The sequence below is a fragment of the Bos javanicus genome, chromosome 7, assembly GCF_032452875.1.
Source record: "Bos javanicus breed banteng chromosome 7, ARS-OSU_banteng_1.0, whole genome shotgun sequence".
Lineage (NCBI taxonomy): Eukaryota > Metazoa > Chordata > Mammalia > Artiodactyla > Bovidae > Bos > Bos javanicus.
This window is the reverse complement of record NC_083874.1, coordinates 81674767-81700046: the sequence shown is the minus strand read 5'-3', so window position 1 is coordinate 81700046 and position 25280 is coordinate 81674767. Positions and strand designations below refer to the sequence as shown.

Sequence of the window (25280 nt, the reverse complement as noted above, 5' to 3'; positions counted from 1 at the left end):
TTAAAATCTTCTCACCAGGGAGTCTATGAGAATTTGTTCTTGTGTTTTAAATCCTAAGTGCTTGTTAAACCGCCAACACTGCAAAATTAGAGACCATTAAACAATATAAGGCAGCAAGTGATTAAATCTACCAAATACACATTCAAAGCAGCTTAAGCTACTTTTTAATTAAAAATAAAATATCACTGGCTAAATTCAGATGTCTTAGCTATCCAGAAAAGGTTAGAAGGCTGTTCAAAATGCAAAATGCTGCTGCTAAGTCCAGAGAGAAAAAGAGAAATGGGGTAGGGGTGGGCTGGGGAGGTGGTTCCTCTTGGCTTCTGAGCCCAGGGTGGAGAGGCCTCAAAATGCTGACCCGGTTTAGTCAGAGGACGTGAAGCGGGGAGCCCTGGCTGTGCTGCAGGGTGAGGATTTCATGTGGCCGCTGATTAAATAAGCTTTATTAGCCAAGGCCTCAGAGGAGACAGGGTGTTCCACCTTCTTGGCAAGGGGTGTGAGTTGAGTAACACTGCAGGAAGCTGAGGCACTGAGATGTATAGATGGCTGAAGGAAATGTTAGTGCTATTTTTAAACATAGCTTAAATGGATTGATAAACAATTCCTGAAATAATAATTAGTGTTGGGGAAGGAGGCATGGGGACTTTTGAGTTAATGGGATCACTTGAGATTGAAAGAAATTTTCACTGTAAAGTTAGAAGTAAATAAACATTGTAGCTTTAAGTTGTTCCTACTTGTTTAAAGTAAAGAAAAGAAAAAGGGCCAGGGGGCTTAGTCAACGCTGGGCAGGAGGCCAAGAATCTGCAGATCAGACTTAAGGCTGGGATGATATCATTCACTCTAAAGTCTTGATACTCTTTCTAAAGCATGAGAAAATTTACTGGTAAAACCTTACCTCACCCACAGTTTTCTTATTTTTAACTCTTTTTTTTTTTTCCCCTCTCAAGAATAATTTTCCAAATCTGCTTTCTGCCTTATATGTAAATGTTATGAATTTACATTTAGCTTCCAACATGGTCTTACCTAAAAAGCTTGCCCTAAAGTAAAGCACAGGCACTTGGTAGCTGCAGGAATATAAGACATGATACTCATATTTAATCACTTCGGCTGCCGTGGTGGTCTCGTTTACCTCCAAATCATCCAGGGGGGGATCTAAAGCCTCCTGAAAAAAAGCAAATACAAAAACAGAATGTGGCTGTCAATAAAAAGAAGCACATTAACACACACAGAGAGAAAGCTGAGGTTTTCTTCATGCAAAATAACAGTTAAATAAATATATGTCTATGAGGTAAGGAAAAGGGAGTTTCCCACATTAATGTTTAACATTTGAGTCCTGGGTAAATAGTAAAACCAGAAAACATTAGCATTAAGTAATTCCAGATTGTTTTTAAGAGACAAAGCAGCTCTGAGTAAAGAAACAGGAAGGGGGGAAAAAAGTGAAAAGATCTATTGCAACAGCAACTCTGAAAAATCTTTACTGTACAATTTTAGCAACAAGATGATGGCTATACAAGCTACCTTCTTCCCTACCTGTGAAAGCTAAAAACATCCTAACAATTGAGCAAGAGACTGTGAAACGTCCCTAAAGAGTCTATTGTACTTGCCAAAAGATGATTCATTGTGTGCTGAACAATTCCCAGTTCCATTTTGAATAAAAAAGTTATTTTGCAAGAGGTTGAGTTTGTTAGGTACATTTCAAAACCTGAAATGAATCTGTTTTCTTTATTATTGTGTCATCTTTGGTACATTTCTACAATAAATCTTGATTTATAATAGAGTAGATGGCAAATATCAATGTCAACATAAACAGGGTTTTGTAAGCAAAGATGGTTCTAGCTAGTTCACTTCTCACCTAATCATTCTCTACATGTTGATTTTTTTTTATTATTATGTGTAGGGTTTGTTGAGAATGTATCTTAACGTTTGGAAGCAATTAATTGGACATGTTGAGTCAGAAACTGATTCCATCCACATTCACTTATTTAATGGGCTGAAGAATTTTCTTTGACATTAATTTTTAGTTGAACAGAAGAAGCAGGTTGGTTTGACTCATTTCTACCTTTCATTAAAATGGTAACAACAATGAACAATTGAAAAGAGCAACAGGAAAGATTTCAAACTTTATCAACATGAAATAAGGTTTCCTGTGGAGATAAGTAAAGCCACAGACTACTCTCCAGATCTCTTATCTGCTTTACTAATTCCCTACTCACAGTCAATTCACTGGGGGAGATATTACACTAGATAAATCACAACTGAAGATATTTACAAAATAGTTTTTCACTAAACTCTAGTAAACACTATCAATTAAACACAATGAATTAAATAACTGAAAAGAAACCACTGAAATATTCCAGATACAGAAAATTAATACAGTAGCAAGAAAGAAGTTGTTCCTGTTTATTTAAATTTCATTAGGCAAAGATAAATACATCTTCCTTTAAAGCAATTCTTTCAGCCAAAATTCATTCTTTTTGCTCAAAGATTGAGTTGTTTAGCATTTATAATTTCTTTTCTTTCTTTTTTTATTCTTTCTTAACATTATAAAATCATTGTAGTTAAAAATAACTGCAAATATTGCACAAGTATATTAACAAAAAATTGAAATTCCCCTCATCCCAGCACTTTAGTATCTCAGATTTGTAATTATTTTCAAAAGGTCACTGTGTATTTTTCCAGACTGTTTTTATTTTTTGATGTGCAAACACGTATACACATACTACATCCACCTATACCCCTCCTTTGCATCCCCAATTAAATCATGATATATATACATGTTCCTTGATTTGTTTTATTCACTCACGAACATATCTCCACATGCTGCCATGTCAGTGCTGTAGACTTTGCTGCTTCTTTTATATCGCATTATATGACCATAGTTTTTTGTTTTTGTAAACATTTCCACACTGCTAGAAATTTTAGATCAATTATAATTTTATGCTACTACAACTAATGCTGCAATGAATTTCTTAGCACATATATTTTTATATGCCTCTATTTTTCTATGGTGCAGATTCCTAAAGGTAACATTAATGTATGAGAGGGTACATGCATCTTAAATTTCAAAAGACACTGTCAATTTGTCCTCAGAAAAAGGATGTATCAATCTATATTCCCAGTTAAAATGTAAAAGAATGTCCTTTCCCATTTCCTATAAATCCTGAAGATTATTTGTTTTTGGCTTTTGCTTATTTGATGAATTTTTAAATATCAGTTTTTTGTTTTAGTTTCTAGTTTCGTGATTACTAATGAAAGTGAACATCTACTCATGTATTTATGAGTAATTTGTATTCCTCTGTGATGTACCTGTTCTTATTCCTTTCCTATTTTTCAGATATTTGATTTCCATTGTTCTTACTGAGTTATATAAACTTTGTATATTAGAAATAACTTATTACTGGAAATACATACATCTCTGCACTACAGAAATACACAAGTGTGCAAATATATGTCTGATACGTATATGTATAAAACGTTTTCACTCAGTTTTCTTTTAACTTTGTTCCTTGTATGTATTATAATTTACTTTCATGTAGTCAAAGCTGTACATTTTCTATTTGCAGCTTCCAAGTAATCTGTCTTCATTAGACGGACTTGTGCTATGTCCCATCTCATCCTTAAAATTATACAAATGTTAACTTGTTTATTCTACACACTCATTATGTCTTTCTCTCTCACATACACGTGTTTTTAAATTGACATGTTTAGATCACTAAACCATGCAAATTTTGTTTTTGTGTATGTTGTGAAGAATTTTTCCCAGATGATTTCCAATAATCCATCTTCCTCCCATTGATTTTAACACACTTTTATCATAAATTAGATTTGTGTGTGTGTGTGTGTCTTTATTCTCTATTCTTCTCTATTGAGCTATTTCTCTTCTTAGACCATCCCTGTCCAGTTTGTAAGTAAATACTGAGTTGGGTCATTAATGACTTCTGCATAAAACTGCAGATATAGAGTGACCGAGACTCAGTCTTGCTAGGGAGGATAAAATTCCTGGAAAGACTGTCCTTTCAGTTCAGTTCAGTTCAATTCAGTCACGTCCGACTCTGCGACCCCACAGACTGCAGCACGCTAGGCCTCCCTGTCCATCACCAATTCCTGGAGTTTACTCAAACTCATCTCCATCGAGTTGGTGATGCCATCCAACCATCTCATCCTCTGTTGTCCCCTTTTCCTCCTGCCCTCAATTTTTCCCAGCATCAGGGTCTTTTCAAATGAATCAGTTCTTTGCATCAGGTAGCCAAAGTATTGGAGTTTCAGCTTCAATATCAGTCCTTCCAATGAACACCCAGGACTGATCTCCTTTAGGATGAACTGGTTAGATCTCCTTGCACTCCAAGGGACTCTCAAGAGTCTTCTCCAACACCACAGTTCAAAAGCATTAATTCTTCAGTACTCAGCTTTCTTTATAGTCCAACTCTCACATCCATACATGACTACTGGAAAAACCATACTTTTGACTAGATGGATATTTGTTGGCAAAGTACTGTCTCTGCTTTTTAATATGCTGTCTAGGTTGGTCATAACTTTTCTTCCAAGGAGCAAGCGTCTTTTAATTTCACGGCTGCAGTCACTATCTGCAGTGATTTGGGAGCCCAAAAGATAAAGTCTGTCACTGTTTCCATTGCTTCCCCATCTATGTGCCATGAAGTGATGGGACCAGACGCCATGATCTTAGTTTTCTGAATGTTGAGTTTTAAACAAACTTTTTCACTTTCGTCTTTCACTTTCATCAAGAGGCTCTTTAGTTCTTCTTTGGTTTCTGCCATAAAGGTGGTGTCATCTGTAAATGTGAGGTTATTGATAATTCTCCCGGCCATCTTGATTCCAGCTTGTGCTTCTTCCAGCCCAGCATTTCTCATGATGTACTCTGCATATAAGTTAAATAAGCAGGGTGACAATATACAGCCTTGACATACTCCTTTTCCTATTTGGAACCAGTCTGTTGTTCCATGTCCAGTTCTAACTGTTGCTTCCTGACCTGCATACAGGTTTCTCAATAGGCAGGTCAGGTGTTCTGGTATTCCCATCTCTTTAAGAATGTTCCACAGTTTGTTGTGATTGACACAGTCAAAGGCTTTGGCATAGTCAATAAAGCAGAAGTAGGTGTTTTTCTGGAACTTTCTTGCCTTATCAATGATTCAATGTTGGCAATTTGATCTCTGGTTCCTCTGCCTTTTCTCAATCCAGCTTGAACATCTGGAACTTGACAGTTCATGAACTGTTGAAGTCTGGCTTGGAGAATTTTGAGCATTACTTTGCTAGCTGTGAGAGAAGAGTGCAATTGTGTGGTAGTTTGAGCATTCTTTGGCATTGCCTTTCTTTGGGATTGAAATAAAAACTGACCTTTTCAAGTCCTGTGGCCACTGCTGAGTTTTCCAAATTTGCTGGCATATTGAGTGCAGCACTTTCACAGAATCATCTTTTAGGATTTGAAATAGCTCAACTGGAATTCCATCAACTCCACTAGCTTTGTTTGTAGTGATACTTCCTAAGGCCCCCTTGACTTCACATTCCAAGATGTCTGGCTCTAGGTGAGTGATCACACCATCGTGGTTATCTGGGTCGTGAAGATCTTTTTTGTACAGTTCTTCTGTGTATTCTTGCCACCTCTTCTTAATATATTCTGCTTCTGTTAGGTCCATACCATTTGTGATCTTTATTGTGCCCATCTTTGCATGAAATGCTCCCTTGGTACCTCTGATTTTCTTGAAGAGGTCTCTAGTCTTTCCCATTTTATTGTTTTCCTCTATTTCTTTGCATTGATCACTGAGGAAGGCTTTCTTATCTTTCCTTGCTATTCTTTGGAACTCTGCATTCAAATGGGTATATCTTTCCTTTTCTCCTTTACCTTTCACTTCTTTTCTTTTCACAACTATTTGTAAGGCCTCCTCAGACAGTCACTTTGCCTTCTTACATTTCTTTTTCTTGGGGATGGTTTTGATCCCTGCCTCCTATACAATGTCATGAACCTCTATCCATAGTTCTTCAAGCACTCTGTCTATCAAATCTAATGCCTTGAAACTATTTCTCACTTGCACTATATAATCATAAGGGATTTGATTTAGGTCATACCTGAATGATCTATTGATTTTCCCTACTTTCTTCAATTTAAGTTTGGATTTGGCAAGAAGGAGTTCATGATCTGAGCCACAGTCAGCTCCCAGTCTTGTTTACTGGATTGTCCTTTGCTGCTAAGTCGCTTCAGTCATCCGACTCTGTGCAACCCCATAGATGGCAGCCCACCAGGCTCCCCCGTCCCTGGGATTCTCCAGGCAAGAACACTGGAGTGGGTTGCCATTTCCTTCTCCAATGCATGAAAGTGAAAAGTGAAAGTGAAGTCGCTCAGTCGTGTCCGACTCTTCGAGACCCCATGGACTGCAGCCCACCAGGCTCCTCCATCCATGGAATTTTCCAGGCAAGAGTACTGGAGTGGGCTGCCATTGCCTTCTCCAGGACTGTCCTTTATCCAAACTCAAATTAAGCACTCAGGTATGTGTTGGTGTTGACACAAGGTGCTTGCAGCTGGTGATCAATTAGACATAGATTCAGATTCTCTGGAACAGTTTGGAGGCTGGAGAAATAAGAGAGAGGGGGTAGAAAAAGCTTCTTAAAGAGCCAATTAGAAGTTTCACTGCAGCCACTATTCACACTGGCAGCTGAGTGCCTGCGGGACTTGAAGGCTGGATTCCTGTCTTCCAACTGGGAGTGCTGCTGTCACCCAGCACCTTGCTCTGGGCACATCTATTGGCAAAGACGTTTTCCCATCCTTAACTCATGTGAAATGAACTGAATTCTTGGCCTGTTTCTGCTAGGATCTTTCCATCCCTTCGTGGTCACCTTTATGATGCCCACGCAAATATCATCTCATGAAATCATGCAATTTGGAAATCAGACTTCTACATATTTTCTGTTTCCCTCTCGCAAAGTGCCAGATGGTTTTAAAACTTTAAGACCAAGGTTCTTGTCTCATTCATCTTTGTATTCCTAGAGACTCTAAGACAGAGATGAGAACCCTGGTAAGCAATTCTTCATCTGTAGCAACTCTGTTCCCTCCTATATAACAAATATTGTAGGTGATTCACCAGCAAGCTTACCTGGACACTAAAGTTGAAAAAGAAGTAAATGGAGGACTAAAAATGCAGAAGATCACCAAAGCTGATACACAAATGGCAAACAGGCATAAAAAAGATGCTCAATATCATTACCCATCAGGGAAATACAAATTAACACTACAGTGAGATATCACTATACACCTATCAAAATAGATAAAATAACAAGCAGTGACATCTTCAAATGTTGGTGAAGACGCAGAGAAACTAGATCATTCATACATTGCTGCTTGGAGTATATAAAATGGTACAGCCTCTCTGGAAAACCATATGGCAGTTTCTTCTAAAACTAAACGTCTAATTACCATACAATCCACCAATTACACTCTTGGGCATTCATCCCAGAGAAATGAAAAACATGCACACGAATATTCATAGTAGTTCTATTCAGAATAGCCAAAAACTTGAGACAGTTCAGATGTCCCTCAGCAGGTCGTAGCTAAACAAATTGTGGCATATCATCCTACACTGCTCGGCAATGAAAAGAAAAAATTGTTGATACACACAACCACCTGAGTGAATCTCTCAGTAATTATGAAGTGATAAAAGCCAATCCAAAAAGATTACAGACTGTATGATTCCATTTATATAACATTTTTGAAATGACAAAATTTTAGAAATGAACAAAGAACAGATTAGTCTTGAGGGGAGTGGGCAGAAGGAGGTGGCTATGTTTACTAAAGGGCAGCATGAGGCGACCTTGTGATGATGGACTTGTTCTCTATCGATTATGGTGACGGATAGGTGAACCTACATGCATGATAAAGTTGTATACAACCAAACACACACACCACACCTCCATACACACCCACCCCCACACATACAGATCAGCATAAGTAAAATGGGACAGTCTGAATAAATCAACGGATTGTATTGATGCTGATACCCTGATTGTGATATTATACTACAATTTTGCGAGATGTTGCCACTGGGGTAAACTAGGTAAGGGTACATGGGAACTTTCTGATTATTTCTTACTCCTGCCTATGAATCTGTATCTTACAATTTCAATGAAAAACTAAAAAGGAAAAAAATAGCAAGAAAGTTTGAGATTCGTTAAAGACAAAATACAATATCTAAGGCCTCAGAGCTAACAGTACAGATGGCAGAGGGATTATGTTGATAAAGAGAGGCTGATGTCTGGAACTGGCCTTACAATTACACAGGAGGCGTGTCAGAGGACGTAGATGTGGAAGGGGCATGGTTGATCATGGAGTGATGATTATTGGGGTTGATTGATGGGTCCACAGGTATTATTTATACCCTTTTAGTCTATTTTTTTGAATATTTTTAATTCTCAAAAAAAAAACATTTTAAGGTAACAATAGTTTGTGCTACTATGTTACAGTGTACAGAATCGGAGAACACACAGAATCATAGCGTACAGAATCATAGCGAAAGGAACTTCAATCATTCCATCTGGCACAACACTCACCTTGCTGATCCAAACAAGAAGGCTCCAAAAGACTGGTGGTTTACCCAATGTCCCTAGATAATTAGAGGCAGAGGCAGGCCAATGACCCATATCCACTGACCCTGAAATAACTGCTCTTTGTACTGGAGAATGCCACTTTTTAACAGTTATATATTCAATTTAGACTGATGTTCTACATGTCATTGGATTCAGTTCAGTTCAGTCACTCAGTCGTGTCCGACTCTTTGCGACCCCATAGACTGCAGCACACCAGGCCTCCCTGTCTATCACCAACTCCCAGAGTTTACTCAAACTCATGTCCATTGAGTCGGTGATGCCATCGGATTACTATTAACATTTTGAATATGTTTGCTAATATTTTTTACTTTTCTTTTGTTATGTTTTAAAGAGGATTTGGGTATATTTAATTTGATATTAAGAGTTAACAGAAAAAGGAGTCACATGTACATTTATTTTTCTCACAATGTTGCTATTTCATTAAATGAGAAGATACCTGTATTTAGAAAATCATATTCATTCAAGGAGCTAAAAGATTAAGTGGTTCACATTAATTATAGAAACCTTGATTTTATTGAATTCAATTAACAATAAGTTGACAGTGATCTCTCATTTAGAAAATCTGATATGAATTAAGCTTTACAACTAAATCTCATTAAATAGTGATCATGCTGAAGACACTTCATAGATATTTTATTGAAAGCAAACCCAAATAGAGTACTGGGCTTAGGAAATGAGATCCATATCTTTATTTAGCCTACAGGGAAAAGTAATGCAAAGGAAAAAAGAAAAACTTTTTTTCTATCACTAGAAATCTCTATTACTATTACTGAGCAAACATAAGTAATGAGCTTTATTCATAATGTCCCTTGAGGAAAAGAGATTCTATTTGTTTATCTTCCACCAGTCAGGATCTTAATTCAAACCGAACAGTTACGGGCCAGAATCACAGCCAAGAAGCCAAAGAGTGACCAAGGCACAGGACTGGCTCAGGACCGTCTTTAGCTGCATCCACAAGAGGACATAGAAGCATTTAATCACAATGGAAAGATGGACTATGTAACAAACTTCTCTTGATTTGCCTGAACCAACATCCTTTTAATATTTTTAGAAGTGATAAAGACTGGCAAAGCCTTTGGACCAATCATTGAAAAATAAATTCCTTAAGAAAGAGTTTTAATTATTAAAACATTTTAAATGAATTACTATAAAAATAACCTATGCGGGACTCTGAGCAAGTAGCCCCCTCCCCACTTTTTTTGTTTGTCTCACATGTTCATTATTTTAAAGTGGGGTGGTTTTTTCACAATTTGTACTCCTAGAATGACTTTTTCATGATCTCTGTGGCTTTTGAGTGCTGACTGTCACAAGAACTCTGCAAGCAATGGCATTCTTTTAGCAACTGTAAATGTTGTATCCAGTACATAAGAGAGAGTTCGTCACCAGGCAGACAAGTGTCTAACAGCATCCGGGGTGACACTGAAACAAAAAAGCGGGGTGCCTAGCTGATCCCAAGGATAGTATCTTAGTGAGGTGTCCCCTCTGCCAGTAATATTATCACTACTCCTGATTTTTAAAAAATGGAAAAAAAAAGAGGTGCCATTCTCTGCTCTCCCAGCTCCATCAGAAGGGATCGAATTAGCATCCACATGGCCAATGTGGGTTCCCACTGAGAGAAAGAATCTGTCTCCTGTGTGGGATTAAATCCAACACAGCCTGGCACGCTCAAGGGCAAGACAGGAGGTGGGGGACACAGAAATCCGCCAAAGCACATCTGGCAGTTTTCTGGATGTTTACAGCTGGTTATGTTGTGCTTCGAGGGCCCTGCTTCCTTTAAGACTGTGCAGGAGACAGGAAGACAGCTTGAACTCAGAGCTGGGTAGCTAGCAAATAGGCTGAGTGCAAGGTGGACTGCAGAAGAAGCTGTCTCTGAGATTCCTGGCCAGAGAACACAGGTTCCATGGCAGGAGGGAACAGTAATAATGTTTAGTGACACCTAATGTATGTCAATGATGATTTGTCCTTACATCAGAACAATATATAAGATGCATTATTTTCCTAGGAGAAAATAAGGACTCAGAAGGACTTTTTAAAGGAAAACTCAGGTTCCTCTACTTTTTAAGATTTCTGAACAGTTAAATGCAAAAGAATTAGCAGACTAAGGGATATGAAAACCAAAAATTCCTTATGGATCATGACTAGTTAAAGGAAGAGAGAAAGACTTTTTACCTAGTATTCTGAGTTTCAGAGTCAGCTGAAGGTGTTTTTATTCAGGCTTACCCTTTGCATGTTACCTAAGAAATGCCAGCCTCAGTTACAATGGTTCACAGTTTTTCTAAGAACATTTGTATACATTATGTCACTTGTTCCTCTGCTCTATAGGAAGGTCCAAAGTCACTCAGCAAGTAAGAAATTAGCCAGAGCACAAACCTAAGCCCCCAGGCTTCAAGCCCAGGGCTCCTTCACTCTGCAAAGATGATGAGATTTGGGGTGGGGGTGGGAGGGTAGGGGATGTTAAAATTTGTACTCTTGGGCTCCACTCCCAAACTTCTGCTTTTTAACTCAGTAGTACTGGGATGGGATTGATTTGCTAGAGTATCAATGGCCATTGATGGTTTAGTATGATACTCCTTTATCAATTATTACATTCAGCAGTGGATTTGTAACTGATAACACCAATCAACACTGCCCTTATGGCAGAAAGTGAAGAGGAATTAAAAAGCCTCTTGATGAAGGTGAAAGTGGAGAGTGAAAAAGTTGGCTTAAAGCTCAACATTCAGAAAACGAAGGTCATGGCATCCGGTCCCATCACTTCATGGGAAGTGGATGGGGAAACAGTGGAAACAGTGTCAGACTTTATTTTGGGGGGCTCCAAAATCACTGCAGATGGTGATTGCAGCCATGAAATTAAAAGACACTTACTCCTTGGAAGGAAAGTTGTGACCAACCTAGATAGCATATTCAAAAGCAGAGACATTACTTTGCCAACAAAGGTTCGTCTAGTCAAGGCTATGGTTTTTCCTGTGGTCATGTGTGGATGTGAGAGTTGGACTGTGAAGAAGGCTGAGCGCCGAAGAATTGATGCTTTTGAACTGTGGTGTTGGAGAAGACTCTTGAGAGTTCCTTGGACTGCGAGGAGATCCAACCAGTCCATTCTAAAGGAGATCAGCCCTGGGATTTCTTTGGAAGGAATGATGCTAAAACTGAAACTCCAGTACTTTGGCCACCTCATGCAAAGAGTTGACTCATTGGAAAAGACTCTGATGCTGGGAGGGATTGGGGGCAAGAGGAGAAGGGGACGACAGAGGATGAGATGGCTGGATGGCATCACTGACTCGATGGACGTGAGTCTCAGTGAACTCTGGGAGTTGGTGATGGACAGGGAGGCCTGGCGTCCTGCGATTCATGGGGTTGCAAAGAGTCGGACATGACTGAGCAACTGATCTGATCTGAACACCAATCAAAAGGAATTTTTTTTTTAATTTATTTATTTGGCTGTACCAGGTCTTAGTTTTGGCATATGGAATCATTAGTGGTGGCATTCCAACTTAGTAGTGTCATATGGGATCTAGTTCCCTGACCAGGGATTGAAACTGGACCTCCTGCATTGGGAGTGAGGAGTCTCGGCCACTGGACCACCAGGAAAGTCCTCAAAAGGAATTCCTAATAGTGAAATTTGAGGTGCCAAAAAAAAAAATAAACGTCTGACCACACATGTAACCACCAATGTGTAAGTCTTGCCATATAAGCCATGCTAGATTTTAACTCCAGAACTCCAAAATTCTCCCTTATGCTACAGGATAAATCAGTTTCTACTGGGTTTATCCTTTCAGAAAATAAAGAAACAGTGGTCATCTTTTATGTAATATCCTCTCAAAAATATGAACCAATTTACTGTCTTCAGATTTATCTGATCCTAGTTAAATGATCCTAGTTCTTCTAAGTTTTCTTTTGTAACATTTATTTATTTGGCTGCATTGAGTCTTAGCTGTGGCATATGGACCCTTTTGTTGCAGCATATGGAATCTTTTTGTTGTTGTTGCAGCATGCGGGCTCTCTAGTTGTGGCACACAGGCTTAGTTGCTCTGTGGGGCATGTGGGATCTTAGTTTCCCAACCAGGCATTGAACCCATGTCCCCTGCATGGGAAGGCGGATTCTTAACCACTGGACCACCAAGGAAGTCCCCTTCTAATTTTTCTTATATCCCTATTTCCAGAGCTCTGCAGTTTTCTTACAGGCACATATAGTCAGTGTTCTAGACTTTGTGGACCATAAAGTCTTTGCCACTTTAGCATGAAAGCAGCCATTGGCAACAGGCAAACAGATGTGACCATACTCTGGTGAAATTTTATTTACAAAAACCAGCTACAGTCCATAGACCAAGTCCATCTTAAGGCCTTCCTTAATTTCCTTTATTGTATTTTTATAAGTAGTAAGCAGAACCTTATTAAAGGACCTGTGTATCCATTTGGTGAACCTTACCGCTTTTCTATTTTTTTCTATCTTAAAATGTTACATTAGGTTTCCTGAGTGAGTGAAGTTGCTCAGTCGTGTCTGACTCTTTGCGACCCTGTGGACTGTAGCCCACCAGGCTCCTTTGTCCATGGGATTCTCCAGGCAAGAATACTGGAGTGGGTTGCCATTAGGTTTCCTGAGGGGATGATAAATTCCGAGCCTTCAAAGAATGATGATAATTGAATCTGATAGGCTAAAGTGAGGCTGAAGTCATTTTCTAAGGTAAGAGAATGCACTACTCTAATTTAAACAAGTGAGATTTTTTAAATATCTTGATAAATAAACTGCAAATTCCTTCAGCGTATGCATAAATGTCCATACTCAAATCCAGAAATGAGGTAATTTCATTGCTAAAGAGTGAAACTGAGAAGGTCTTGATAAACAGACCAAAAGGCAAACACTAGTAATTTCAGAAGGGGCTGCCTTGGCATGTGCACAAGAAGAACCGTGTCTGGGAATGAGCAGAGAATGCCTCTGCAGGACCTTCAGGAGAGCCTGAGCTCCTTCTCCTTCCTCAAAACTGTCTCAGAATTGTATGGCTGTGAATAGGCTTTATTTGTTTGCTTTGTTGGTTCTTTTACTAGGAGAATCCTTTAAAGAACTCCATGAGTGCATACCCTATGCTTGTGCCAGGACAAAGATGGGACATGGGGAGGTGGGGCTGCCTTTAAAGTTACTATCTAAGCAACAATGAGAACACAGTGAAAGTCCTCATCTTTCTACAGGGGTGGATGGGTACATTCAAATCACAGATTAAAAACACCTACATATTAGAGAAGTGTAGTATAGTCAAATGTAAAAAAGGGCATGGAATTTGGAGTTAGATCTGGGTTCAGTTCTTGACTCTGCGCTCTCTGGATGAGCAGACCGCTTAATCCCCCTGAGCCTAAGTTTACTTATTTGTTAAACGAAGGCACTTTCCTCTTATTTAAAGTGTATTAAACAAGACAAACTATAAAACTATCTGACACATAGTAGGTGATGATTTACCTTATTCACTCATTCATCAAATGTTATGAGGTATCTTCTAAATTCTACATCAAGGGTCAGCAAACATTTTCTTAAAGGGCCAGGTAGTAAATATTTTAAGCTTTGTGAACCATGTGTCTCTGTCAAAACCACTCAACTACGCCACTGTAGCACAAAAGCAACCCACACAATATGTAAATCAATGACTTTGGCTTTGTGCCAAAAAAATGTTATTTATGGACACTAAAATTTAAATTTCATATAATTTTAGTGTGTCATGAAACACTGTTCTTTTTCAACCATATAAAAATGCAAAAACCATTAACTCATGAGCTATACAAAAATAGGAAACTGGCCACAAGTTTGCCAATCCTTGTTCTAGACTCTGTCCTATCTGGGAACAGAGGAAAGAACAGCAGACACTGTGCCATAAAGGGAGGAGATATGATAAACAAATAATCACACAAATCACTACAATTATCATCACAGTAAGTGCTACTAGAGAAAATGCAGAGTCCTAGAGTAAATGTGGGGAGAAGGCAACGGCACCCCACTCCAGTACTCTTGCCTGGAAAATCCCATGGACAGAGGAGCCTGGTGCGCTGCAGTCCATGGGGTCGCTAGGAGTTGGACACGACTGAGCGACTTCACTTTCACTTTTCACTTTCATGCATTGGAGAAGGAAATGGCAACCCACTCCAGTGTTCTTGCCTGGAGAATCCCAGGGACAGGGGAGCCTGGTGGGCTGCCGTCTATGGGGTCGCACAGAATCAGACACGACTAACACAACTTAGCAGAGTAGATGTGACTTAGCAGTAGCAGCAGCAGAGTAGATACAATTTTACCATATCTATAAATTTGGTGTGTGTGGTTTTAAACTTTTTTGTTTCAGCTCTTTCAGGTATAAACCAGTTTTACGTAGGGCTGACCCTTTTAACATCCTAATCCTCATTCTCCAAGGTTTATTTTTAGTTCAATGACCATATCATCCACCCAGACAGATTTTAGAACATCTCTAATCACCCAGGCTTCTTCCTAACAAACTCTTCTTGCAGACACTAAAAAGTTTCCTTGCACACTTCGTTCTGTCACTACATGTCCTGCCCTCACCGACAGTTTCTGCTTGAGAACACCTCATCCTTTCCTTCTCAGTTCAGTTCAGTTCAGTCACTCAGTCATGTCCGACTCTTTGCGACCCCATGAACTGCAGCATGCCAGGCCTCCCTGTCCATCACCAACTCCCTGAGTCCACCCAAACCCATGTCCATTGAGTCGGTGACACCATCCAACCATCTCATCCTTTGTCATCCCCTTCTCCTCCTGCCCTCAATCTTTCCCAGCATCAGGGTCTTTTTAAATGAGTCAGAACTTCATATCAGGTGGCCAAAGTATTGTAATTTCTGCTTCAACATCAGTCCTTCTAATGAACACCCAGGACTGATCTCCTTTAGGATGGACTGGTTGTATCTCCTTGCAGTCCAAGGGACTCTCAAGAGTCTTCTCCAATACCACAGTTCAAAAGCATCAATTCTTCAGCACTCCACTTTCTTCACAGTCCAACTCTCACATCCATACATGACCACTGGAAAAACCACACCTTTGACTAGACAGACCTTTGTTGACAAAGTGATGTCTCTGCTTTTTAATATACTGTCTAGGTTGGTATAACTTTCCTTCCAAGGAGTAAGCATGTTTTAATTTCATGGCTGCAGTCACCATCTGCAGTGATTTTGGAGCCCAGAAAAATAAAGTCAGCCACTGTTTCCACTGTTTGCCCATCTATTTGCCATGAACAAACTCACATACATGTGCACATAGGTACACAATGTGTGCAGACAAAGTAAATACTCATTCACTAAACTTTACTGAATATCTACTAAGTGCTAGGCACGGTACCATCACTGGAGGGTTGTTGGTGAACAGAACAGACAGAGTCTCTGCTCTCAAAGAGCTTTTACTAAAGGGAGGGGAGGGGAAACTGAATCACTCCATAAACAATTACTTGATTATAGTGTTGCAAGTGCTAGAAGAATATAAGAATGTATCTTGGGGCTCATCTGATCTGGGGTCAGGGAAAGGCTATGCTATGGCACACACATAAATCCGTTAGGACATGAGAGGACAGGGCTTTTGTCTATCTTATCTACTCAGGTATGCCCAAGCATCCTGAACAGCACCTGGCAAATAGTAATCAATAGGCATTCAATCAATATTTGTTAAATGAAATAAGTAAATGCAAAGAGAATAAAATCTGTTATCATTTCTGTACTATAAATTAAAGGTCTATAAACTTTTTGATTTTGACTCCAGGTATCAAAAATTTAAGCATTCATCTTTAATATGTTTGTATTTACCTTCTGATCAATTATGAACATGTATTTCATGTAATATACTATATACCTTGTAAGAGACATTAAAATTGAAAACCTTAATGGATAAGACAAGGTGAAGGAAAAATATATTCCAAGGAATTCTTTTAGCTAGGTGATGATCTGGGTACTAAGAGAGGTAGGTGTCCCACTCTGCTGTTTGCTCTGAGCACCAAAGGACCTTCACTGGCCCCCTGCCTGCATCTCCTCTTTGCTTGCCCATTTTGCCCTCAGCTTTCTGGGCCAGTGGCTGTGGCTGCATAAAGTTGCAGAAATGTTGATTTTAAAGTACTCATTGAAAAAGTTAGCACCTAAATGGTCACACGTGTAAACCACACGCAAATGAGCACAGAGGTGCCAGGCTTTCGCTGGGCTCCTGGCTCCAGAGCCCATGCTGCTGAGCAGTCAGCCCTGATCCCAGTCCTCAGTGACCACACTCCCGGTCACTGAATGCCTAGGTGCTGCCTGCCTGGTAGTCCTGCCTCTCTCTCCAGCACAGGGGTACAGCCTTAATTCAAAACTGACTCTGAAGAACCAGAGGTGACTTCCTTCCTCTTCATCAAGAACCTTGCTCTAAGCTGCACAGAGAAAAAGAGCCCTGGGTTACAAAAGGGTAAATCAACACAGTAAATAAAGTGTTACCGAAAAACCTATTTATTTATTAATGTTGCAGACATTTTTTCTCCCAGTAATATTTTGAAGACAGCAATTTAACTAAATATGCTACAGATTTTTTTGTTTGTTCTATATTGAACCTTAATTATAACATGGTATTTCAAAGATCCAGCTTATGTGTTTTCTCCATGTTTTTGATAGGTGATTTTAATGATTGCAATAGCTGAGAAGGATCCACAGATCCACAAGGAAGATGTGTATTACTGACTGCACTTGGTAAATCATGACACTCACGTTTCAGTCCCTTTCTCTAGTTCTAACAGGTTTGTCTTCGTGTTCTGATTGCTTTTCAGTGAGTTGTTGATCAACACAGAGAGCATCATATGATCATTAAGGACAACATACACACAACTTGAGGGTCATTAATAAAAGTAAACATAAATCCTATCTCAAGTAATCATAAACCCTATCTCAAGTTATCTTAGGGCTTCCCTTGTGGCTCAGCTGGTAAAGAATCTGCCTGCAATGAGGGAGACCTGGGTTCAGTCCCTGGGTTGGAAAGATCCCCTAGAGAAGGGAAAGGCTACCCACTCCAGTATTCTGGCCTAGAGAATTCTGTACAGTCCATGCGGTCTCAAAGAGCTGGACATGACTGAGTGACTTTCACTTTCACTTTCAACTAATCTTAATTTCAAATTAGGAGAGTCAATTTTTTGAAAGATCTGAGTATATTGTTATTTTTACATAGTGCCATTTTGCTGTTGTTTATTAGAGTTCCTTTGCAGGGATGGTTAAAGCCCCCAGTCTGACAAGTAGGAGTTGTGTTAACTAAAACTGGATGAGATCATCCCAGTAAATCCAAGGCACAGTAAACTGTGATACATAACACAAGCCTGAAGGAGTGAAGCACCACTGTTAGCCTCTTCCTAGTAACCAGCTCTCTCTTCCCTTTTGGCTGCCTTGAGTAACATAGGACTCCTGGTCTTCCGGCAAATGAACTTCATGAAGACCTACCATGAGTCCATGTGTGTGTGTGTATTCAGTCGTGTCAGACTCTTTGTGACCCCATGGACAAGAGCCCGAGCAGTCCATGTATAAATATTGGTAAACCTTCATTTAAAAAAATAAACCAAAGTAAAATCAGTTCTATTATCTTTTCCCATATCTCAATAGATTATTTTGCAAGCTCCCTGCAAGTATGCATCTACTTTAAAGACTATGCTGGTGACCCAGACCATGAGTAAAAAATTATAAAGAAGACAAACTTATCCTTGGCATCTCCTATACAAAGCTTTTCATAGCTTTGTTTTCCTCTTTCAGTACAGGCTTACAAATTCAGCCCTTCTGATTTTCAGAGGAAAGGGACTTGATAAACTCATCTACAGTAAATGTTACAGTCTGGGACATGTTAATCTTACCAAAAGTCTTTGCCTTTGAAAAGAAGTTTCCCTGAACAGAAAAATCTTAATGACTCAGTGACCATGCAGTTGATGGAACAAAGAAAAAGACAGTGGGGGAGAGGGGCAGCTGCCATGGTTTCCCTCATACCCTTCAGAACATAAGCAGGGGATGACTGTCTACTGTCCTAAGGAGGCCAGCCCTGCAAAGGACAAGGATGGTTCAAAGCAGCATGTGGACACCACCAGAGCCTCACAGTCTAGCTCTGAGGTGATAGAAATTGCTCCTGGAAGGAACTGCGTTTGACTTTCAACTGCTGGACACGCATTTCCCAGTTACTAAGCATGGGTGGATGGTGGCATGCTGCAGGGTCAGGGGCACTGAGTGTAGCAGTGCCTGCCCTTTAAAGGAGGTCACCATTATCTTCACTACCTCCACCATAGTTTGGCCTCAGGTCAAACAACAGGGAGGGAACAGAGCCCAACCCATCAACAGAAGATTGGATTAAAGATTTACTGAGCATGGCCCCGCCCATCAGAACAAGACCCAGTTTAACCCTCAGTCAGTCTCTCCCATCAGGAAGCTTTCATAAGCCTCTTATCCTTATCTCTTAGAGGGCAGACAGAATGAAAACCACAATCATAGAAAACCAACCAAAACTCATCACATGGATCACAGCCTTGTCTAACTCAATGAAACTATGAGCCATAGCATGTAGGCCCACCCAAGACAGATGGGTCATGGCAGAGTTCTGAGAAAACATGGTCCACTGGAGAAGGGAATGGCAAACCACTTCAGTATTCTTGCCTTGAGAACCCCATGAGCAGCATGAAAAGGCAAAAAGATAGGACACTGAAAGATGAACTGTCCAGGTCAGGAAGTGCCCTATATGCTACTGGAGATCAGTGGAGAAATAACTCCAGAAAGAATGAAGAGACGGAGCCAAAGCAAAAACAACACCCAGTTGTGGATGTGATTGATGATGAAAATAAAGTCCAATGATGTAAAGAGCAATATTGAATAGGAACCTGGAATGTTAGATCCATGAATCAAGGCAAATTGCAAGTGCTCAAACAGGAGATGGCAAGAGTGAACATCAACATTGTAGGAATCAGTGAACTAAAATGAACTGGAATGGGTGACTTTAACTCAGATGACCATTATATCTACTACTGTAGGCAAGAATCCTTAGAAGAAATGGAGTAGCCATCATAGTCAACAAAAGAGTTCAAAATGGCAATACTTCAGTGCAATCTCAGAAATGACAGAATGATCTCTGTTTCCAAGGCAAATCATTCAATATCACAGTAATCCAAGTCTATGCCCTGACCAGGTAATGCCAAAGAAGCTGAAGTTTAATGGTTCTATGAAGAGCTACAAGACCTTCTAGAACAAACACCCAAAAAAGGTGTCCTTTTCATTATAGGGGACAGGAATGCAAAAGTAGGAAGTCAAGAGAAATATGGATAACAGGCAATTTTGGGCTTGGAGTACAAAATAAAACAGGTCAAAGGCTAACAGAGTTTTGCCAAGAGAATGCACTGGTCATAGCAAACACCCTCCTCCAACAACACATAGAGAAGACGCTACACATAGAGAAGACTCTACACATGGACATCACCAGATGGTCAATACCAAAATCAGACTGATTATATTCTTTGCAGCCAAAAATAGAAGCTCTATACAGTCAGCAAAAACAAGACTGGGAGCTGACTGTGACTCAATCATGAACTCCTTATTGCCAAATTCAGACTTAAATTGAAGAAAATAGGGAAAACTACTAGATCATTCAGTTCAGTTCAGTTCAGTTGCTCAGTCATATCTGACTCTTTGCGACACCATGAATTGCAGCACCCCAGGCCTCCCTGTCCGTCACCAACTCCCGGAGTTCACTCAAACTCACGTCCATCGAGTCAGTGATGCCATCCAGCTATGACCTAAATCAAATCCCTTATGATTACATAGCAGAAGTGACAAATAGATTCAAGGGATCAGATCTGATAGACACAGTGCCTGAAGATCGATGGATGGAGATCTATGGACAGAGGTTCCTGACATTGAACAGGAAGCAGGGATCAAGACCACCCCCAAGAAAAAGAAATGTAAAAAGGCAAAATGACTGAGGACGCCTTACAAATAGCTGTGAAAAGAAAAGAAGTGAAAGGTAAAGGAGAAAAGGAAAGATATACCCATTTGAATGCAGAGTTCCAAAGAATAGCAAGGAGAGATAAGAAGCTTTCCTCAGTGATCAATGCAAAGAAATAGAGGAAAACAATAGAATGGGAAAGACTAGAGATCTCTTCAAGAAAATTAGAGATACCAAGGGAATATTTCATGCAAAGATAGGCTCAATAAAGGACAGAAATGCTATGGACCTAACAGAAGCTGAAGATATTAAGAAGTGGCAAGAATACACAGAAGAACTATATAAAAAAAAAAAAAAATCTTCATGACCCAGATAATCACGATGGTGTGATCACTCACCTAAAGCCCGACATCCTGGAATGTGAAGTTAAGTGGGACTTAGGGAGCATCACTACGAACAAAGCTAGTGGAGGTGATGGAATGCCAGTTGAGCTATTTCAAATCCTAAAAGATGATGCTGTGAAAGTGCTACACTCAATATGCCAGCAAATTTGGAAAACTCAGCAGTGGCCACAGGACTGGAAAAGGTCAGTTTTCTTTCCAATCCCAAAGAAAGGCAATGCCAAAGAATGTTCAAACTACTGCACATTTGCATTCATCTCCCATGCTGGCAACCTAATGCTCAAAACTCTCCAAGCCAGGCTTCAGTAGTACATGAACCGTGAAATTCCAGATATTAAAGCTGGATTTAGAAAAGACAGAAGAACCAGAGATCAAATTGCCAACATGTGTTGGATCATCAAAAAAGCAAGAGAGTTCCAGAAAAACTTCTGCTTTGCTGTTGCTAAGTCGCTTCAGTCGTGTCCGACTCTGTGCGACCCCATAGACGGCCTCCTACTAGGCTCCTTTGTCCCTGGGATTCTCCAGGCAAGAACACTGGAGTGGGTTGCCATTTCCTTCTCCAATGCAGGAAAGTGAAAAGTGAAAGTGAAGTCGCTCAATTGTGTCTAACTCTTAGCGATCCCATGGACTGCAGCCTACCAGGCTCCTCCATCCATGGGATTTTCCAGGCAAGAGTACTGGAGTGGGGTGCCATTGCCTTCTGCTTTATTGACTATGCAAAAGCCTTTGACTGTGTTGATCACAACAAACTGTGGAAAACTCTTAAAGAGATGGGAATACCAGACCACCTGACCTGCCTGCTGAGAAATATGTACACAAGAAGCAACAGTTAGAACTGGACATGAAACAACAGTCTGGTTCCAAATTGGGAAAGGAGTATGTCAAGGCTGTATATTGTCACCTTGCTTATTTAAGTTATATGTAGAGTACATCATGAGAAAGGTTGGGCTGGAAGAAGCACAAGCTAGAATCAAGATTTCTGGGAGAAATATCATTAAGATATGCAGATAAGAGGAAAGTGAAAAAGTTTGCTTAAAACTCAACACTCAGAAGCACAAGCTAGAATCAAGATTGCTGGGAGAAATATCAGTAACCTCAGATATGCAGATGACACAACCCTTATGGCAGAAAGTGAAGAGGAACTAAACAGCCTCTTGATGAAAGTGAAAGAGGAGAGCGAAAAAGTTGGCTTAAAGCTCAACATTCAGAAAACTGAGATTATGGCATCCAGTCCCATCATTTCATGGCAAATAGATGGGGAAACAGTGGAAACAGTGTCAGACTTTATTTTTCTGGGCTCCAAAATCACTCAGATGGTGACTGCAACCATGAAATTAAAAGACGCTTACTCCTTGGAAGGAAAGTTATGACCAACCTAGACAGCATATTCAAAAGCAGAGACATTACTTTGCCAACAAAGGTTCATCTAGTCAAGGCTATGGTTTTTCCAGTGGTCATGTATGGATGTGAGAGTTGGACTGTGAAGAAGATTGATGCTTTTAAACTGTGGTGTTGGAGAAGACTCTTGAGAGTCCCTTGGACTGCAAGGAGATCCAACCAGTCCATCCTAAAGGAGATCAGTCCTGGGTGTTCATTAGAAGGACTGATGTTGAAGCTGAAACTCCAATACTTTGGCCACCTGATGTTAAGAGCTGACTCATTTGAAAAGACCCTGATGCTGGGAAAGATTGAGGGCAGGAGGAGTAGGGGACAACAGAGGATGAGATGGTTGGATGGCATCACTGACTCGATGGACATGGGTTTGGGTGGACTCCGGGAGTTGGTGATGGACAGGGAGGGCGTGCTGCGGTTCATGGAAAGAGTCGGACATGACTGAGCGACTGAACTGAATGTTAATGATAAATCAAGATACAAAAGAAGTTTCCAAAGAAGAAAATAAAAGAAACTTAAGCTGGTAATACTAAATTAATGTATTTTCCTGGTTACTTATAATAGTAGATAATTATTTGCATACTAAGGAAAATGCTAATTTTATTAAAGTCCGATTAGATAAGGCCTTTAGACTAACTGGCAACACCCTAAAAAATTATACAGAGGGACTAGATTTGTCAGTTCTAACCTCTTTAGAAACATTTGCCTGCACAGTTGCCACACTTGGGAGGAAAATCCAAATCCAGAACTGACTTGTTTCCTAAATGAATTGGGAAGTTTTCATTGAGAAGCATCTGCTACTTTATTGCCTTCATGTAAAAGCATTTTTGTGCCACTATAATGGACTATTCAGCAGATGTTTTAGAGCACTACACCCACAGCAATACGTGCATCATAAAAAAGATAAGGAGCCACAACATAATTAATGATTTCAGTTCCTTGATAAATGAATTTCACTTTAAAAAAAACATGGATTTAAATTTGTGTCACGAATCTCAACTTTTAACTCAAGCAATTCACTTGCAAGAAAGTGAACAGAAAATCATTTACACAATAAATAACAAAGGGTCAAACTCAGTCTTATAGCCAACATGATGAAATCTGAAGGCCCAGAAAAGACTTCTCCAGACCAAAGCACTCAACCACCTCCGCCTGGATCAGCCAGAGAATCTGCCATTGGAGATGGACTTCATTTAGACACCACTGGGAATGTAACATAATAAGGAATTTGCATTTACAAAATTATGCTAGTTTTCTAAAATCTCCCAAATCTGAATTATAAAATTCATTGTAGCTCAAAAATTGTAGGAATATTGGTTTTTAGGAATGTAGGTTTTGGTGCCTTCTACTTTTGTTTAACATTAGATTTGTCTTGAGCATAAAATAATAGTATTGATAGATGTGTGTTCACCTCCTTGAACAAAAGGCACTAAATAAATTCCCAAGAAATAACCAGGTTAAAAAATTAGAGAAAAAGAAAATGGGGTGAAGGCGAAAAGAGAGAAAAGGAATCCGAAGAGGAAAGGTGAGAGATGAAGAGAGAAAAGAGAGAAGACAAATTATGATAAAAAACTAATAAAATTTAAAAGTGAAAACTAGAGTAAGACTAAACAAAACAACACAAACAAGCTTTATGCATCTATTCACCAATTATATTTTTGCCAAAATCTAGTCCTCAAAACTTTCATATAGAAAGAGAAAGAGAGGCAGAAAGAAAACAGAGACTATGCACATGGCTGAAATATTTAAGATCTGCCTGAATAATCCAATAAGAGATGATTATCAGTATTCAAAAGGGGATCACAGCACACACACCCAGAAGGAATAAACCACCCCTCTGCAACCACCATTGGTTGGTGGTCCTAGAGCCACCATTGGACGCATCAGTGTATGTTACTTCTGAATCTTTGTCTAACCCATCCCTGTGTAAGAATAGCCTCCTTTCACCATCAGAACATAGGTGTTATTAAATTATTAAATTTAACTTATTAAATTTTGGCTTAAAATTCCTCTATTATGGAACATCTTAAATGATTAACCACATCAGTCTAATGTTTGACCAAATCTCTTTAACAATGAAATTTTGCAATTGTTATATTTATAAGCTCAAGTCTCTGTGAACTGGGCTTATTTTGGAACAGCTGCTATAGTTCCTAGCATTAGCTATATGAGTATTTTTATTCACTGCGATGCTTGGAGCCCTCACTTTTCCATGGCCCAGCACGGCGACTAGTCTTAAAATCCCCATTTAAAATATTAGAACTTTAAACCTTCAAAAACTGCCCCCATGAAAATCAAAACCCAACTCAAAGGCAAATATTTTAAAGTATGAATATTGATGAAGGTCTCAGTCCTTTTAAAAAGGTGATCTCATTAAATTAACACATTTGGCCTCTCAAGCTCATGTACTTCAGAAATCCAAGCCAATAATCCTAAATTATTGAAGTCTACAGTCACAAAATTTTATTCATTCAATAAATGTTACCTGAACACTGAGTATACCTAAAACAATAAATTAAGTTAAATTTAAAAATAAAAACATGAATGATAAACCCCCAAGTCACTTCCACAAGGGACTATAACACACAGCAAACTGTTGCAACGCCTGTGTGAGAAGTACACAACATTTCTGGGATTACAGACAAACACCTCAGTCCTAACTGAACACCAAAAGGATGCAGGAAGTCTCAGTTTAAAAGGTGTCATTTAGCATGAATAATGAATGATTCCCACTGGTAGAAATGAGGCATGGGTTATTACAGCCAGAAAACATGGCAAGATCTAAGGCGTAAGAAAATGAAGTTCATGGCCAGTTTAGCAAGTCACCCTGTTTGTTGTGAAAGATTATATAAGAGATCTGAAATAGGACAGAATTGTTAAGTCTAAAGTCAGATTGCAGAGGACTGAAGTATAGAACTGAAACTAAATCTCCAGGGGATCTTTCTGATCCAGAGATCGAACCCAGGTCTCCCACATTGCAAGCAGAT

At 39.5% G+C, this 25280-nt stretch overlaps 1 protein-coding gene across 2 annotated transcripts in view; it reads right to left on the bottom strand.

Annotated features, from left to right (window-relative positions):
• ATG10 (autophagy related 10) overlaps positions 1-25280 on the bottom strand; it is a 257357-nt gene that overhangs the window by 83068 nt on the left and 149009 nt on the right. For both annotated transcript variants that reach the window (XM_061424322.1, XM_061424323.1), the window contains one exon: positions 1021-1159. In XM_061424322.1, coding sequence (XP_061280306.1) covers positions 1021-1159 — 139 coding nt within the window. The remainder of the gene's footprint in view (positions 1-1020; positions 1160-25280) is intronic.